This window comes from Herpailurus yagouaroundi, unplaced genomic scaffold, assembly GCF_014898765.1.
Source record: "Herpailurus yagouaroundi ecotype Mexico unplaced genomic scaffold, PumYag 139, whole genome shotgun sequence".
NCBI lineage: Eukaryota > Metazoa > Chordata > Mammalia > Carnivora > Felidae > Herpailurus > Herpailurus yagouaroundi.
Genome location: NW_024412394.1, coordinates 640,791 through 656,849, shown reverse-complemented (window position 1 = coordinate 656,849; position 16,059 = coordinate 640,791). Strand labels below are relative to the sequence as shown.

The following is a 16,059-nucleotide window of genomic DNA, read 5'->3' as shown; positions in this document are numbered from 1 at the left end:
AGAACAAACCAAACAACCAAATGTTATCGATGATACAAAAAGTCAGGGGAGAGTACAGGTAAAGATCATGTGAACCAACACCTTCAAAAGTAAGACAGGGAACCAGTTAGGAGATATATACCACCTTACAAAAACCAAAAATGACCAGTTCACACTCTGAAAGATAAGGGAACTTACTAGCGATCATTCAGTGGCAGGTCAAGGCCTAGAACCTGGCCCACTGAGGTCGAGGACAATGATCTCTGCACCAATGTGAAACCATCCCATTCTTCCCCCATCAACATAGCCCTGCTGCATAAGGAACACATTCAAGTTTTTGCAACTCTGTTTTCATGCTGTCTCTCCCAATAAATTACTCAATCCACTCCATTGTCAGCTTAGATTTCAGGGCAAAGTTTATTTGAAGAAATTAAGTAACTGTGAAAATCTCCCCATTCCAGTATCTACTCTTCTCTCTCTCAAGGGGCTATCGTGTGAGTGGGATGGAAAGGAAGAGTGTGTGGTCCTACTGTGCAGTCACTCTCCAGCCTTCTGTATGCGCTGTCTCAGCCTCTGACAACAGACACTTGTTCAAAACAGTGGTGCTACCCTGAGAGCATTTTAGGTCGGTGGCCACCTCCTGAGTTCACTGGTCACATTCCAATCACTGTGATCAATATATGGGTGATCAGTGGTGGACACAGGTAAACAAGAGGCACAGACTGTTGAGGAAATACCCTCTGTTAAAAAGAGGGTTCTAGGAATGACACCTGGAATGCTCAAGTTTGTTAAAGTGCTCAACTACCACATTAAAAATAGAAGTGTTGGGAAGGTGAGAGAGCAAGTTATGATCTGAGGAGCTTCTGGAAAGATCTAACAAAAGAAAGCACATAAAAAGAACTCTACCTAAATCATTTCAGCAATGACAAGGGCGAAAACACAGAGCTTATTAGTTTCGGAATCACTAGACCTTAGAATCAAACATCCCTACGTGGAGACCATCCCTACGTGGAGACCAGCTCCTTTAACTCCTCGTGGAGACCAAACATTTAATCGTCACGTCTTTTTGCTCTCTTTTCTCAGCAAACTCTTAATCTGAAATCTGGTTTACTGTATGAAAGGTCTATTATGGGCAAGTGATCAAATTATGTATGCCCTATACACCACCTTCTGATGGGGTGGTTAGCAAACCTCGAGATGAGAAAACTGAATTCCCAAATCTGACAGGTCGACGCCCACACTTAAGAACAAGATGTCCAGGATATATCTATTCTCTTGGCATGATTTCAAGATCCGAGAGTGGGGTGCAATGGTGGTGAGGGGAAAGTGTCCATCAGCAGCAGTGGCTCTCCGGCACTAGAAATTAGTGCATGGCCTCAGCAGTCAGTTGTAAGTCCAGTGAGCAGTGGCCCAGCCCTGGCCCTTGCACAGGTCCCGATGGCGAAGGAAACAGGCATGGACTCGGAACCGACGGCCGCAATGGGGGCAGGCATGCAGGGCTCCAGCGTGGGTCTTCATGTGCTCCGTCAGATGGTGCTTCAGCTTGAAGCGCTTATTGCAGACGCCACAGCCAAAGGGCCGAAGGCTGAAGGTCAGCATGATGTGACGGTCACGCTTTGGCTTCACTGCAAACCGCTTCCCACACAAGCAACCGAAGCGTTTTCCATCTGCGGGGGGTGTACCTCCTAACTTCACAGGCCCGTGCACAGCCTGTCCTGCCCCCCCAGGTCCCCCACCCCCTGAGAGGATTTCATTCCCATGAAGATCCACTGGTTTCCAGGATGGACCTCCTCCTCCTCCTCCTCCTCCATATGTCGCCCCTGCTCCCGAGGGCAGCAAGAACCCTAGCTCTCCATTCCCTTCAGCGTCCCCTCCAGGAAACACTTTGGTCTCCTCCTTTGCTCCTCCAGATTGAGTTCCACCTGTTGATATCTCTTCTTTAGGCTCAGAGGGCTCCTGCTTAATGTAGAAGACTTTGGGGGGCAGTGCAGTATGAGGGGCAGGAGGCTCGAGGGGTGCGCTCTCGCCCTCTGGAACCCTGCGGGGCGTAGTGGATACGGGCAGTGAGTGAGATCCATGAGGGCAGGGAAAGCTTCCTGATACTCTCGGGGGCTGAGGAGTCTGGGAGGGTGCTGTTGACGCCTGGTCCTCCTCCTCCTCCTCCTCTTCTTCCTCCTCCTCCTCCTCCTCTTCCTCAACTTGAATCTGTAACACATCGCCCAGTTCGCTCCCCTCCCCTAAAACGGGGCTCTCGGTAGAAGTGGAAGACTGCACTGGGGTCTGGAAAGGGGAAGAGCGAATGCACCAGCCTCCTGGAGAGGATGTGGTGGAAGGAAGTGTGTGGTAAGAGGTCGCCCCCCGGGCTGAAATTCCACCGCCTGAGTTTTCTAGTTCTCTAAGAATCTCTGAGCACTGATCTACTACTTGCCACATCTGCAGGCCACTGGCCACGAGGAGGTGGGCAGGGAGAGCATCCAGTGGCAGACGGAGGCGCCCGGAATAAATGAGCTGGAGCAGCCCCTCGAAGGCATCGGCTTCAATGACGCTGGGCAGAGTGAGACGTGGCGCATCCCCCAGAAGAAGTTTGTCATGGAAGTAAGGAGAGGCAGCAGCCAACACTGCTTTGTGAGCCCTAAGTTCCCGGCCCTGCACCAAGAGGGACACATCACAGAACTTGCCCTCTAGCCTGTGGCGGTTCAGGGCCTCCAGCAGCAGGGAGCTATGCTGCGGGAACTCGATCTGGATCGTCCGCGGGGCTGGGTTGCAGATCGGGGAGGGGGGGACGGGAGGCAAAGGCGTCGAGGTATCCATATGGCCTCCTCAGAAAGAGAGATCCCAGAGGATCGAATACGGGAGATGAGGGGCTGGGGGCGGAGCCCACGCGGGACGAAGGCTGTGGAGGAAAGAGACGGGGGTCACAGAAGCTCTGGGTAAGGGGAACCACGTCTCCTCACACAGCACTCGCCTCCCCAACCCAACATGTGGAAACTTTGCAGTCAGTGGCGATTTCCGCAGATCAATCCCGCGCACTCCCCCACCAAGGAAATAAGAACTAAACAACCACAGCAAAAGACCAACCGGGGTTTAACTTCCAGGGCCTGTGAAGGAGGATGAGGAGGTCCTTCCAGCCACGCGCCTGACCTCGCCGGCCCCCGACGGCTCCTGCCCTCCGCTCCGCTCCTTCTCACGGTGCCCTGAGAGCCCGGCTCCCGGGAAGCCGCGGCCACCGGGAGACCTTGAGTGACGGCCGAGAGGCCCTTCCCGCCGCCACGCCCCCGCCGGTACACACGCGGCTCTGGACCAGAGTGCCTTTGCGGCCACCTCGCCGTCCCAGGCCGGAAGCCACCGCCTTCCCGCCGGACGCCAACGCCGGGTGGTGGGCGGTGCCAGAGCCGCAGCCAATCGGAGGGCAGTGGCCTAAAAGCCTCGTGCTGATTGGTTGCGCGGGCGAGAAGGCGGGGCTAGCAGGAGGTCGCTGGCCCCTACGCGGCTGCGGATGGGGTGGCCTCTACTGGGGGAGGACCGCAAAAGCCAGACCTCCGGAGAGCACAGCTCGGAGGGAGGGGGGAGACTCAAAAGTCGTAGGGTGATTAAATGTAGCCCCCGTCCCCCGGTAGGTGCTGAGAAGGCGAGTTTAATTCGGTACCTACTGTGCGGGCCACGTACTGTCCACACATCTCCTTGTATCCTCCCCCAGCCCTGGAAGATAGATGTCGCGATCCTCAGTTTTCTTGGGGGAAACCGAGGCTGCCAAGTGACGGGTCTGGGATTGGAACTCAGATTTGCTGAGGCACCAAGTTCTTTCCTCCATTCCGTAGGGTAGCATTTTAACCAGCAATTAAATAAACCTTATTTCTAGGTGATCACTAAACGTGCGTGTGTAACATAACTTGGAATTTATCAGATACTGTTCCTGTTCCTTGGCCTCTTTACTCCTTCGGGTTAAGTGGAGCAGTGCGGAGGAGAGACCTAGATTGGGTAAGCTTGGCCAGTGCAAACCCCCTGCTCAAAAACACAGTAGTCTCATCGCTGGGTGGGAGAGAGATTCTGGGGAATACCGTGGCATCACGCAGGGATATAGTTTCTTCCAGCAGGTCACCTTCCTATGAAAAAGCAGATCCCGTCACTTGCTGGTCTGTCTGGAAGTCGCAGCTTAGGAAAATCAGTACAGCGATAAAAGAACAATCTCCGTTTATTAAACATGATTTTTCTGTTTCACCACACACTCCAGAAAAAAAGGAAATGGGGCTGGGAGTGGAGAAAAAGGGATAGTGGTGAAGGACAGAGAAGGCTGGGAGTGGGGTGGGACAGGGTGGGGAGGGAGAACGAGAAAACAAAATAAAACAAGTAGGAAGAGCATCTCCCTACCCTTAGGGTGGTGGAGGGGGAGGGACGCGTGGGGGGGGAGGGGGCCAGGAAGCTCTGTACAGAGGGGTTGCCCCCAGCCCACACACACACACCCCCGATATGTACAGTACAAACCCCAGATAATTACAACAGCCAAAGAGAAGAGGAAAGAGGATCCAGGGGTAGGGTCTGAGGTTGGGAAAGCAAGGAGAGGGCACAGGGATAAAATTTCACATATTTACAACTTTTATATAAGTATAAATTTGGCCCCGGCTGGGTGTATGTGTGTAGGGGGATGGGACTGAAGGGGAACTGTCCATACAAAAGAAAGAAGGGTGAAGTCTGGAAAGAGTCTCAATACCAAACGCAAGAAGGGATGAGGGGGCAAGGCTGGGTAGGGGACAGCAGTCAGGGAAGAGGGGGTGCCAAGGAGGGGCTTCTCCCCTCCCATGACCTACCCACCCTAAACCCCATCCATCCTACCTCCCCTATCCCGCCAGAGAGCTATGTACAGAGAAACACCGAAAAATTGTGGAGCTGGCGGGAGGGAGGGAGGTGGAGGGAGATTGGGGAGGGGGGAGGATGAGAGGGAAGCCCAGCCCTGTCCTACCTCCCCCGGGGGGGGGGGACAGAGTCATGGAAGGGGGCCCCCAACACCCCTCCTCCAACACAGGTCCCCCCACCCCGGGGGAGAGAGACATGGCTTTTCCTAGAGTAAGTTCCCCCCTCCCCCTGGGAGTAGAGACCAAGAAGAGAGAGGGGGAGGGACAAGGGGGGCTGTGTGTGTCAGGGTAGGGCAGATCAACTAGTCTGTCCTCCCTAACATACACACCCTCCTAGACCCTAACCCCTCACCCTAACCTCAATTCCACCCCACCCAACACACTGGGGGAGGGGGGGGCATAAGCCCCCTCACCCCGCTCTGGGACCAGCCAAGAGCAGATCAGGTGTGGGAGGAAGGGGAGATGACTCCCATTCCCCCCTTGCCGCCCCCTCCCTGCCCCGGTGGCCCCTCCACCCCATCTGGGTTCTGGGTGGGGAGGGAGTAAATTTAAGAGTAGGAGGAGGAGAAGGAGTTTGTGCGTGCTGAGCCCCCCCAGACGCTCCTGAGAAATCAAGGGGTAATAGGGCCCCCTCACCTGGGGTCCCCTCCCCATAACAAGGGGGACAGGGGAGGCCAAAATGGGGCGGTGGAGGGGAATTAGATTGTCAGCTCTGGTTACTGCTAAAAAATCACCCTGAAGTTGAAAGTTTGGAGGTGCCACACCCCCAGGGTGGGGGCGAGGGTCTGTCCCCCAGTGCTCAGGGGAACGATGAGGCAGAGGATGGGGATAGCACCCCGGAGTGAAGGGGTCTGTGTGGGGTAGGTGGTGTCCTGGGGCAAGGGTCCCTGGGGGTCACAGGGGGCAGCACCCCAACAGGAAGGAAAAGGGGACAGCTAAGGGTCCCCACTCTCCCTCCTGGAAATGGTGCGGTGGGGGTGGGGGATTGATGCCCCCCAAGGAGGCATTCAGGGAGGCAATCCCGCTGTCCCTCGGCGATATCCAGTCCTGGTGGTGGGTGCTGTTCCAGGGTGGGGTGCATGGGGAAGGAGAAGAAGGTCTGTGATGCTGGGTGGGCTAGTGGTCTGCGGTGTTTCGGAACTCGCCGTTCTCGGTGATCTGCAGCCGGGGTGGAGGGGGCGGTGCTGGGGGGGCCAGGCCGTTCCAAGGTGGGGCCAGCGTCACACGCGGGTTTGTTGGACCCAAGGGGGGAAGCTGCCTCTCCTGCAAGACACCAAAGAGGAGAGCGCGGACTTATTGAGACGCTTCGCGGGGGCCTGGGTGTCAGCCCCCTTAGCCGTAGCCTCCCCCATAGCCAGCCCATTCCATGAATCATGTCCTCCCACCTTCCCCCAAGACAACCCCCCACCCCCATCCTCCTATTGTGTTTCTCACCTGCAGTAGAAGTTACATCTTCTGGGATCAGGGAGAAGGGAATCTCACCCCAGACTCCTAATGGGCCTTCCAACCCAGGGAGTCATACCGGGAAACCAGTCGAAAGAAACAAGTTCCTACCTCACCCCCAACCTAAGCCCTTGCATCTTCCCCCTACCCAGCCTCCCTCCTCCTCTTGGCACCCCCTCCCAGCCCACCCCCAATCCGAGGTAGGAACTTTGTATTGAGGGAACAAGGGGAGGCAGTACAGCAAAACCTCATTAATCCAGACCCCCATGGATTTGGAATTTTTTCATAATTTGAACAAAAACTGGGCTTGAGTTTTCCTTTATCTATGAAGAAAGGGCGTGCTAAGCACATTAATAGTGGAAACGTGTCTGTAGGAGGGTACGAGCAAACAGACTTCTGAATCCTATCTATTCATTAACGCATGCTCCCTGAGGGCCTGGAGTGGAAAAGCCTTGTTCACCGAGTTCTACTTACTGTACGTATTTTGAAGACACGCATTTCATTAAATGTTAGACACTGTTATTCAGTTTTGTCACTTATTCAGAGTGGCCATCTTCCCAATATAACACTCCAAATTAGAGAGGTTTAACTGTACTGGGCTGGGGCGGGGGGCGGGGGGGGGGAAGGGGGATTCAGGGAAGTCATGTGGGATGGTAAAAACATCGTGGGAGGGCTGCTTCTCTCTCGTGCTAAGGGCAGAAATGACTGGGAGCTTCTGCAGAGGCACAGCATGCCACAATCTCCGCATCCCCAGGAAGCAGAACTGCTTCATTCCTTTCCGCCCCCAGGATCCTTTCAATCCCTCTGCCTGGGATCCCAGTTAGAGGGTGAGGGGTATCAGACCCTCCTCCCACCCCTGGTCCTATTCTATCACCTCCTCCTGCTCCTGGACCAGCTCCTGGCTTCTGGCTCCTGCCCCCAGCTCTGGCTGCTGTTCCTCCGCTAGGAGAGAAGAAAGCCACCTGTTCTATACTTCTGGTTGCTCATTTGGCTTTTTAAAATACAGGCACAGAATTAGTTTTTAAGTCAATGGCTAAATTGCAGAGGGACCAATACCTAAGAGTGATTTAGAAAGTGTCCAGGGGTGCCTGGGTGGCTCTCAGCTGGTTAAGCATTTGCCTCTTGATCTCGGCTCAGATCATGATCTCACAGTCCGTGAGACGGAGACCCATGTCAGACTCTGTGCTGACAGTGCAGAGCCTGCTTGGGATTCTCTCTTTTTCTTTCTCTCTGCCCCTCCATCCTGCTCATTATGCATGTGCGCGCGCTCTCTCTCTCTCTCTCTCTCTCTCTCTCTCAAAATGAATAAATACACTTAAAAAAATGTTAAAAAAAACAAACGCATCCAAATTGTTTCTTGGGCCACAGGGCATTTAGGCCTAGCAGCCTGGTTCTGCGTAACCGTATCTCTATAGGATACAAAACATTCCCAGTAGAGGCTCCCAGATCGGCTCTCCCTTTCAAATCAAAGACCTCACCTCTCAGAAGGTCACCAAAGCCTCAGCCCTAAGCAAAGCTCCCCTCTTAGCTTGCTGAGCATCTTGCACACTTTCCCCAAGTCAGCAAGAGAGGAAATTACGTATGGTAGGGGATCCTGAGTGTGGCAGGAGAGCAGGGAAGGGAACCTCAGATTCCCTTCCCTCTGCCTATCTGCCGGCAACAGAACACAGGCATGCCCCCTACACCCCCATGGACCCAAATTTAGAAAGTAGATAAATTAGGGCGCCATTATTCATTTTACAAAAGAATTCGCGGCAGGAGTCCTGCAAGTGGTGAGGTCCCCTGGTGACTCGTAGCATCTGTTTGCAGATCACTAACTACTTTGACGGAGAGGCTGGGCAGGCAGAGAGTTAAAATTACAGTGTGAGGAGCCACTGCCCACTGCAGGTCAATCCCGCAGAAAAGAAAGCACCCCAGAAATGGTATCAGTGGCTGACAGGTTCCCATTTACTGGGTTTTAGGTAGGACCGTGTGTCCGGCAAGGCCACTGGGTGGCGGGAGATGGGGGGTGAGCTCCGATAAGGACGGACAGGTTATTTAACATGCTGTTCCCGGCATCTCTGCCTGGAAATCCACATGGCTACTGAGCCCATGATCTTATCTAGGAAGACGGCTCACCCCACTTCCAACTCCCACGCCACATGGGCCCGTCTGCACCCTAACATCTGTCAGGGCTCCTTTTTTGTTTCTCCTTGTTCCACTCACCCTGCCTAGTATCCTGACATCCTGAACAGCATTCTTTTCAGCCCCCCCAAAAGTCTTCCTGAGTCAGTTGCCCATTCCTAACTCTCACCCATTGGGGCCCAACAGGAGCTACAGATCCCTTCCACTCAGATATAAGGGAGGAGGAAGAGAAACGGGTGAGGGGTAGAAGGAGGGATGGAGAACGGAGGTTAGGGAAGGAAGGGGAAACCCCCACCTACCTGCTGCAGTCAGCACAGCCCCTCTAGCCAGGGTCCCCCAACCCATCATCACCGCCACCCCTTAACAAAGCCCACCTCCAAAGTCCCAACTCCCAAGGACGCTCTGGTGAAATGGGGGGTGACAGACATACACCGGAGAGGCAGAGGGAGAGGACCGAGAGGAGGTTGGGCGGCGGGTTTTGTAGGAGAGATCTGGGGATGTGCCAGGCCTGTCCAGGGCAAAATGCTTGGTGTTGGCAGGGTGTCACTGAGCATTTCTGGGAGCAGCAGGGAGTGCTCTCTTTGGGCAGTGCCTTGGGAGCCGGGTCTGTGCAGGAGGTGTCAGGAGGGTAGGGTCTGTGGAGGTTCTCGGGTGTGGAGGGCAGCAGTGAGGGTGGGGAGAGGCTCCAGAGAGTTGGAGGGGAGCGGGCTTCACGACCAACCTGCAGTGGTCCGGAGTCACCTCCCCCTGTGTCCTCCGCCCGTGGTCAAAGCGGAACCAGGAGAGTTACCTGATGAGGAGCTGCAGGGGGAGAGAGTGGGGTCACGGGGTCAGGAGCCTTGGCGGTGGTGGTGGGGAAGCCTGGCGGTCAGAGCAGAGGAAGGAGGAGCATGGGTGGGAAAGTGAGCAGAACTGGGGTGAGCAAGGGGTAAGGGTGCAGGAGGGAGGTCCTACAAGCTGGCTGAGGAGAGAGGGAGGGCGGCAGGGAGCTGGAGGGCTAGACAGGTGTGAGGACCAGAGGGAGGGATTTTCATACTGAGGGAAGGAGAGCTTTCAAGGTGAGAGGGGCCTTCAAGAGCTGAAGAGTCAGAAGAGGAAGCTATTAGGGAGTTGCCCAGGAGACAGGAAAATTGGGGAGCCAAGAGAACAGAGGTGATGGGGACCATTCAGAGCCTGGGAACTGGAACTCACCCTGCCCTGTGCTCTAGTCTAGTCAACTGCAGCCTCTAGCGCTTCTGGCCCAAGATGAGCTCAGAGGAAGCTGAACTCCCGAGGTGAACAGGTGCAGGCACAGACAGGGCAGGGGTGCCAGGAACTGGGTGGGGTGGGGTCTGGGGGCAGAGAGACTGAGGTTCTGGTGGAGATTCCGAGACCCAGAGAGGAGCGGGAGAGACGGGGTAGGAAGGCACAGGGGTGGGGCTGACACTGCCAGGAGTGACAAAGGCACAGACGATGGGATGAAGATGGGGTCACCGGGGAGCACAAACGGAGGACAGTGGGAGACAGATGGTGATGGGGCCGGGTGGCTGGTGCAGTGAGTGCACGAAGGACAGTGGGATGGATGGGGATGGGACACGGAGAAGATAAATGACATTGTAATTTCCACCTGAGCGTCGAGCAGCCTCTTCTTGGGTTCGGGCAGCGGCTCAGGCATGGCGGGGTGGTCCCGGCGCAGCTCCTCCTCCACCAGCATCAGCCTGAAGGGACGGGCTTCAGTGGGGTTAGTGGCGGGCACGGGCTTGGAGCCTGCCGGTGGAACTCCTGATCCTGGGGAACCCCTGCAGCTCTCTGGAAAAGCCTGGGAGTCCTTCTCCTCTGCCCTCGAATCCTTCCGTCATTATGACCCAAAAGACACCCTGCAGTAACCTTCCTCTCAAGGACTCTCCCGTGCTAAGGACAGCTTTCTGGGCCTCGAAGACCTCCGCCACGCAGACACCCCCGGCACTCCGTCCTCCCACTCAGGATGGTGCCCTCCCACTGCCCCTCTGTAGCTGAGCTTCTGCATTTCCCATTCCATGTCCCCGAACCCAGGCCATCTCCAGTACAGCCCCTGGGACACCCCTAGCCCAAGAGCAGTGTCGACAATCATCATTCCCCGCATCTCCCTGCCTTTGATGAAGGCTCTCAAGGTGATTTCTCGCCGAGGATATCAATTAGAGAAGGGTTTGAAAACAAGTTTCAAGTCAGGCCTTTCTCCTTCTAATCAATCTTACTCAAATATACATTCAGAGTGAACCAAAGTGGGATTGGCCCTGATTTGAGTGGGGCGTGGGGTCCCAGGACAGCTAACCACCTTGCCAGGATACCTTCTTTGGAGGCCAGGGCTTGGCAGAGCAGTGCAAGTGTGCACGCACTCCACTCAAAGCAGGGTCATTCGCTTTCTAACAGAGCACCTTTTCAAGGCTGGAGAGAAAGGGTTTACCGAGGATGGGGATAGCCAGGGACTGCTCTGGCTGGGGCTCTCTGCCTCACTTTGGGGAGAACATCACAGGCTAGGTTGAGAATAACCAGTGGGAGGCTGCAGCCTAGGCTGGGGCCAGACACATAGTAATGGACGGTAACAAGCACATTTTCCAAGGGCTTCAAAGGTCAATCTCTCAGGAGAGAGATCGGGGTTTGGGAGAGGAACACTTGTGCACTAAGCAAGAGGTTTCTCCCCATCGGGTGACCAGTGAATGGGTGGCAATCTCTGGGAGTGGGGTGGTGGGCTTTCCTCATGGGACCCTGAGTTTGGGGCTTGAGGCTAAAGGGGGAGCTCACTGGCTCTCTTCAGCCTCAGGTTCTCCCTCGCTACCCCTCCCCAGGCCGCCCCTCACCTGCCAATGATGCTCTTGATCTGCGAATCCTTCTCCACCTGCTGCTGCCTTAGCCTCTTCTCGCTCTGCTCCAGTCTGGCCTGATACTGCATCAAGATTTTGCTGGTCTGCTCTTCCTGGGACAGCAGCCTCCGCTCATACTCTTCTAGCTTCCGGTTGGACATGTGCAGCCGCTCCTTCAGTGAGTGGATCTCCTCCTCATACTCCTTCACCTGCCCGCCGGGCACACGACCCCGCACTGTGAGGGGTGCCTCACCCTGACCCCACCACCCAGTCTCCATCCTTGCCTACCAAGCAGCCACTGCATGGTGAGGGACATCCCAGCTGGCTTCTCCAGACCCTTCCCTGCCTGCTCATCATACCAGACATAGTAGCTTCTGAGAAGGCCCTCCCATGGAGCCAAGGCTCCTTTAAAATGGACCAAGGTCATATGCTCCTACACCGAGAAGCACAGACCCGCCATCACATGTAAATCTGGACACGTGAGGACCCACACAGACTCACGGACACACCTTGAAGGACTGTGCACAGAAATTAAACATTAAGGTGACTCTTCAACCCAACCAGGGCACATTAGGGAGACCCAGGAAGAAAAGACATCAGATAAGAAGAGGCGATGTGGGGTCAGGGAGGGGTCTGGGCTTCAAACAAGTCGAGGATGAGAATCTAGGAATGCCTCTCTGTTGCTAATGATCCTGGAATTCTGGGGCTGGAAGGGCACAGAAGAGTCATTTTTATCTGCCCTGTTGGCTCTAGAGCCTAGAGCTGTGCTATCTGATACAGTAGCCACTCGCCACATGTGGCTATTTAAAATTTTTAAAAAATTTAAAATTCAGTTCCTTGGTTGCATCAGCCACGTGTGGCCAGTGGCTACCACGCTGGACGGTGCAAATCACAGGACACTTCCCATTACTGCAGAAAGTTCCACTGGACGGTACTAGTCTAGAGCCTTCATCAACAAAAATATCTCACCCAAGCCATAGAACAGAAAAAAATGACTTAGGAGAGTATTTTCTCATTCTCCAGAGAGAATACATACATAACGAACCCCATTCTAGATGCAAAGCAGAGACGTTATATATTACCTGAGCTGGCTACCTTGATGCATCAGAGCTCGACTCTCTCACGGAACTTGCTACACCGAGTCCACCTAGATCAGTCCCGACATTTTCTTATGCTCAAAGACCACATGCCCCAAGAAACCTTTCTCTGCTCCACCCAGGTTGGAGTCAGACATTCTTCACAATAACCTAATCTTACAGCTACCCTCTTCTTCAGAGCCCTTGGAGCAACAGCTTCCCCAAGGAACTTTCTGCTAAGTCATCTGTGTGTGCCCCTGAGCTCTTGCTGTCTTTTGCTCTGGGCATCACCAAGCTGAGAGTCCAGACGGTTTTTCCACACACAGGCCAAGTCATGCCACTTTCCAACACCGACCCTCTGTCACCCTATGCCCACAGGACAATGACTGGGTAAGCTGGACATCGCTTGTAGTGTAACTGTAACTGCTGTGCCCCCTGCCCAATTTATCAGCTCACACTGCTGGCAAATCCACTTCCCCTTTCCCGAGTAGTCACAAGAGCCAGGGCTTATGTTCCCCCCTGGGGAAGAACACAGAAATAAACCTTAATATAGAATCTTTCTCCCCAGACAGTCTATGACACGCCACAAAATAAAGCTGGACGTTGGCCTTCCGATAGACTGACTGTCGACAGCCTCCCCTGATACACTGAAGGCTTCTCACGGAAGGGGATCAGGTCTTTGTCTCTTCTTTCTCCCGTAATTACTTGACCCTGGGTACATCCCTGGGAGGCATCTAGAGGCTTCCCCTCTGGGTAACGGGAAGGTCAGGGGCCCGGCGTACCCTGTCCAGCCGGCTCTCATCCATCGACTTAGAGTACTCCTTGAGCTTGTACTCTTCTCGCTCGATGTGGGCACTCTCGATGTCAGCTGACAGGTGAGGCATGTTGGAGACCCAGGCCACCGTTCGCTCGGAGGCGGGCATTGTGGGGTTCAGCGTGGATGGCGCCTGAGAATGCTGGGATGGGGCAAGGTGGGGGTGAATAGAAAGGAAAGGTGGGAGAAGGCAGGGTGCATTTAGAAGGAGACAGCGCTGCCAAAGGAGATGACCGTCCCAACCTTGTTCCCCTGCTCTAGTGTTGATCTCCTTGAATCCACAGCGCCTAGAACAGGACGTAGCGCATAGCAGGGACTCTACATACACTTGTTTAATGAATGAAAAGGGGTGAGAAAATTGTACCTTCAGACCACAGACTCTATTCTGCCCCCACGTCCCCACCCCATTTCCTTCTTCCCTCCCTGGCCCTCACCCACTTGGCCTTCCTCCCACCCTCACGTACCTGCTTGGTGATGGAGGGCTTGAGCCCCCCACCCCCTCCGCCACCGCTGCCCCCGCTGCCCCCAATGCTGCCCTCTTTGCTGAGGCTTTGTTGCCGCGGACGGGCAGGGCCGTAACTCGGCTCCGGTGACTGCAACAGATTCCCACTGGATGGCCGGGGTTTCTGGGCAGCGCTGACCGTCAACTGCTGAGACTTGCCCCTCTGCAATGGAGGCGGCTGGCCCCCGCCACCCCCACCACTGCCCCCACCACCGCTCCCACCTCCGGGCCCTGAGGGGGCGGGCCTCTGGGGACCAATAGTGATCTGGGGAGGGGACAGCATGTGCTGCAGGTTGTCCTGGAGTGAGAGCTGCCGACGGGTGAAGTCGGTGCCAGAGGGTCCAAACTCATCACTGTAGCTGTGGCTGTGAAGGATGGAAGCGGCGGGGGGCTTGGGGACCCCTGAGGAGAGGTCCTCGCTCTTGCTATAGCCATGGAACGGGGCAAAGGTGTCCCCGGGGGGCTCTCCACCTCGGTGGTGGTGATGGTGGTGATGGTGGTGATGGGAGGAGGGAGGGGCATGGCCACCACCCCCTCCGTGGCCCCCTGGGGGGCCTGGCCCATCAGCAGCCATGTGGAAGAGAGGGTTCTGAAAGGAGAGGGGGATACGCAGTTGCTGGGCAGGGACACCGTCCGTGGTGACACCCATCTGGCTGAGGCGCATGCCAGCCGCTGTAATGGACGAGCCACTCCCCTGGGAGAGGCGTCCAGCGGGCGCAGGCCGCAGCCCTAAGGCCGCTGTCAGGGAAGCCTGGCTCGAGTGCAGCAGGTCCCCAACGGCCGCCAGGTTGGACACACTGCTGCTGTTGAGACGGCCGCCAGGCCCGTCACCCTGCAAATCCAGCATGGAGACACTCTTGTTGACACTCAGCATCTTCTGCTCTGGCTCTGTGATGTCCGAGCTGCTCGTGCAGTACGCCGGCGAGGAACGGGCCAGCGGTGGACGGCTTACATAGAACAGGTCTTTCCCCCCACCAGGGGGCGGTGGGGGTGGCTTCTCCTTGGTTGGGGAAGGGAGGCGAGCCATGTCCATAGAGCTGCGGGAAGGGAAAGGGGCGTACAAGCAGGAGGTAAGGCCAACACCACCGGCAACTGAGCCTGCTGTGGTCTGGCACAGGCCTGGGGGTGAGAAGTGGGACCCACAGGGAAGGGAGGAGAGCTGGAGGTGGCAGCTCTGCAGAGGGCAGGTAGGGAGGGGATACATGGGAAAAAGGAAAGGAAAAGGCCTTTCCTTTCCAGGGAGGAAGTGAGACCTACAGGAGGGGAGATGGGGGCACCAAGATGGGGGATGAGGGGCAGGTCCCAGCAGATATGGAGGAGATGAGGGTGCATGGAGGAGAAGAGGGGAGGAGGAAGGTGAAGGCCACTGGAGTGGGAGCAGGGAGCAGACAGGAGAGGAGCGGAGGGTGGGGGAGGGGAGAGCCCCTCACCTGTTGAGGCCTCGAGCCATGAAGGACTGAAGGTCGATGGAGCTGGAGAGAGATGGGAAGAGGGGCGAGCACAGACAGAGAGAAGGAGAGAGGTGGGCAGAAGGCGTGGACGCATGGAAGGAGAGGCGGGAATGGTGGAATGGGTATGGCATCATGGAGGGAGACCGGGGCGGAGGAACAAGCAGGGCAGTCATCAGAATGAACAGCAGCCGAGGCCGCCACATCGGAGTGGATGCCAGGGCTCGGGAGGCCCTGCTAGGGTCCACATGTTACTTCTCTGGGGCTGGATCGTGGCTGAGGTCTGCAGGCTTCTGGCGGGGGGCTGGGGAAGTGCTTATTTACCAACCAGCACAGAGACAACTGAACGTTTTGACACGACATGGCTGATCTAACTTGTGTGGCTGAACCTCAGCTCTGGGACAGGCTTGGGCAGGCAGAGGGACAAGGCAAATCAGAGCTTGTGGCAGGACCCCACTCCCCACCCCCCCCCACCCCCACCCCCAGGCTTCCAGCAAGCTGGAGCTGGAGGAGCCTCCACACTCTTCCTGGGGCTCTGAGATTCCTGCTCCCTCTGGCCTTAAAGGGGCTCTCAGCCTAACCACGGACTATACCGGTCTCCTTACCATTTTCTGTGAGAGCCTGCCTCTTTTTCCTTTTAAGCCCTAGAGAGATGCACAGGGGCCCAGTGGAGTGTGTCCGGAACAGAAAAGTAGGGGCTCCTAGGGCACCGGTGTGGGGGTCCCAGGTGCTCACCTGTTGAGGTCCCGCATCATGTAGCCCTGCATCTCGGCCGATGGGCCTCGCAGCACCACAGGCTGAGGCCGGGGCCGCTCACTCTGACGGCTTGGCTGCCTTTGGATGTTGGGGTTCCTCAGAGCTGTGCTGATGTCATTGAGGAGCCGGGGCAGTGGGCCCAGCTTCAGAAGGGCTTCCTGGAAGGGTGAGGCTGTTACCTGGGGGCTAAGTGCCCAGCTCTAAGAGGACCTCAGAGGGTGCAGATGGAGGGTGTCTGAGCTGGGGGG

The 16,059-nt window shown here is 56.0% G+C and overlaps 2 protein-coding genes across 2 annotated transcripts in view; both read right to left on the bottom strand.

The window, feature by feature from the left end:
• Window positions 1-372: 372 nt before the first annotated feature.
• ZBTB9 (zinc finger and BTB domain containing 9) lies at window positions 373-3,336 on the bottom strand. Its single transcript, XM_040473211.1, has 2 exons — window positions 3,058-3,336; window positions 373-2,872 (listed from the first exon to the last, which is right to left on the bottom strand). The coding sequence occupies exon 2, from the start codon at window positions 2,788-2,790 to the stop codon at window positions 1,363-1,365; it is 1,428 nt and encodes a 475-aa protein (XP_040329145.1). The 5' UTR covers window positions 2,791-2,872; window positions 3,058-3,336; the 3' UTR covers window positions 373-1,362.
• Window positions 3,337-4,153: 817 nt separating this feature from the next.
• SYNGAP1 (synaptic Ras GTPase activating protein 1) overlaps window positions 4,154-16,059 on the bottom strand; it is a 31,809-nt gene continuing 19,903 nt past the window's right edge. The window contains exons 12-18 of the mRNA XM_040473111.1: window positions 15,791-16,011; window positions 15,038-15,079; window positions 13,570-14,644; window positions 13,074-13,247; window positions 11,213-11,424; window positions 10,003-10,093; window positions 4,154-6,092 (exon numbers count right to left, since the gene is read on the bottom strand). Of these exons, the coding sequence (XP_040329045.1) occupies window positions 5,946-6,092; window positions 10,003-10,093; window positions 11,213-11,424; window positions 13,074-13,247; window positions 13,570-14,644; window positions 15,038-15,079; window positions 15,791-16,011 (1,962 nt within the window). The 3' untranslated portion in view covers window positions 4,154-5,945. The remainder of the gene's footprint in view (window positions 6,093-10,002; window positions 10,094-11,212; window positions 11,425-13,073; window positions 13,248-13,569; window positions 14,645-15,037; window positions 15,080-15,790; window positions 16,012-16,059) is intronic.

Bases quoted from the DNA above. Each gene is read 5' to 3' on its own strand.
- ZBTB9 (XM_040473211.1), bottom strand. From the start codon at position 2,790: ATGGATACCTCGACGCCTTTGCCTCCCGTCCCCCCCTCCCCGATCTGC.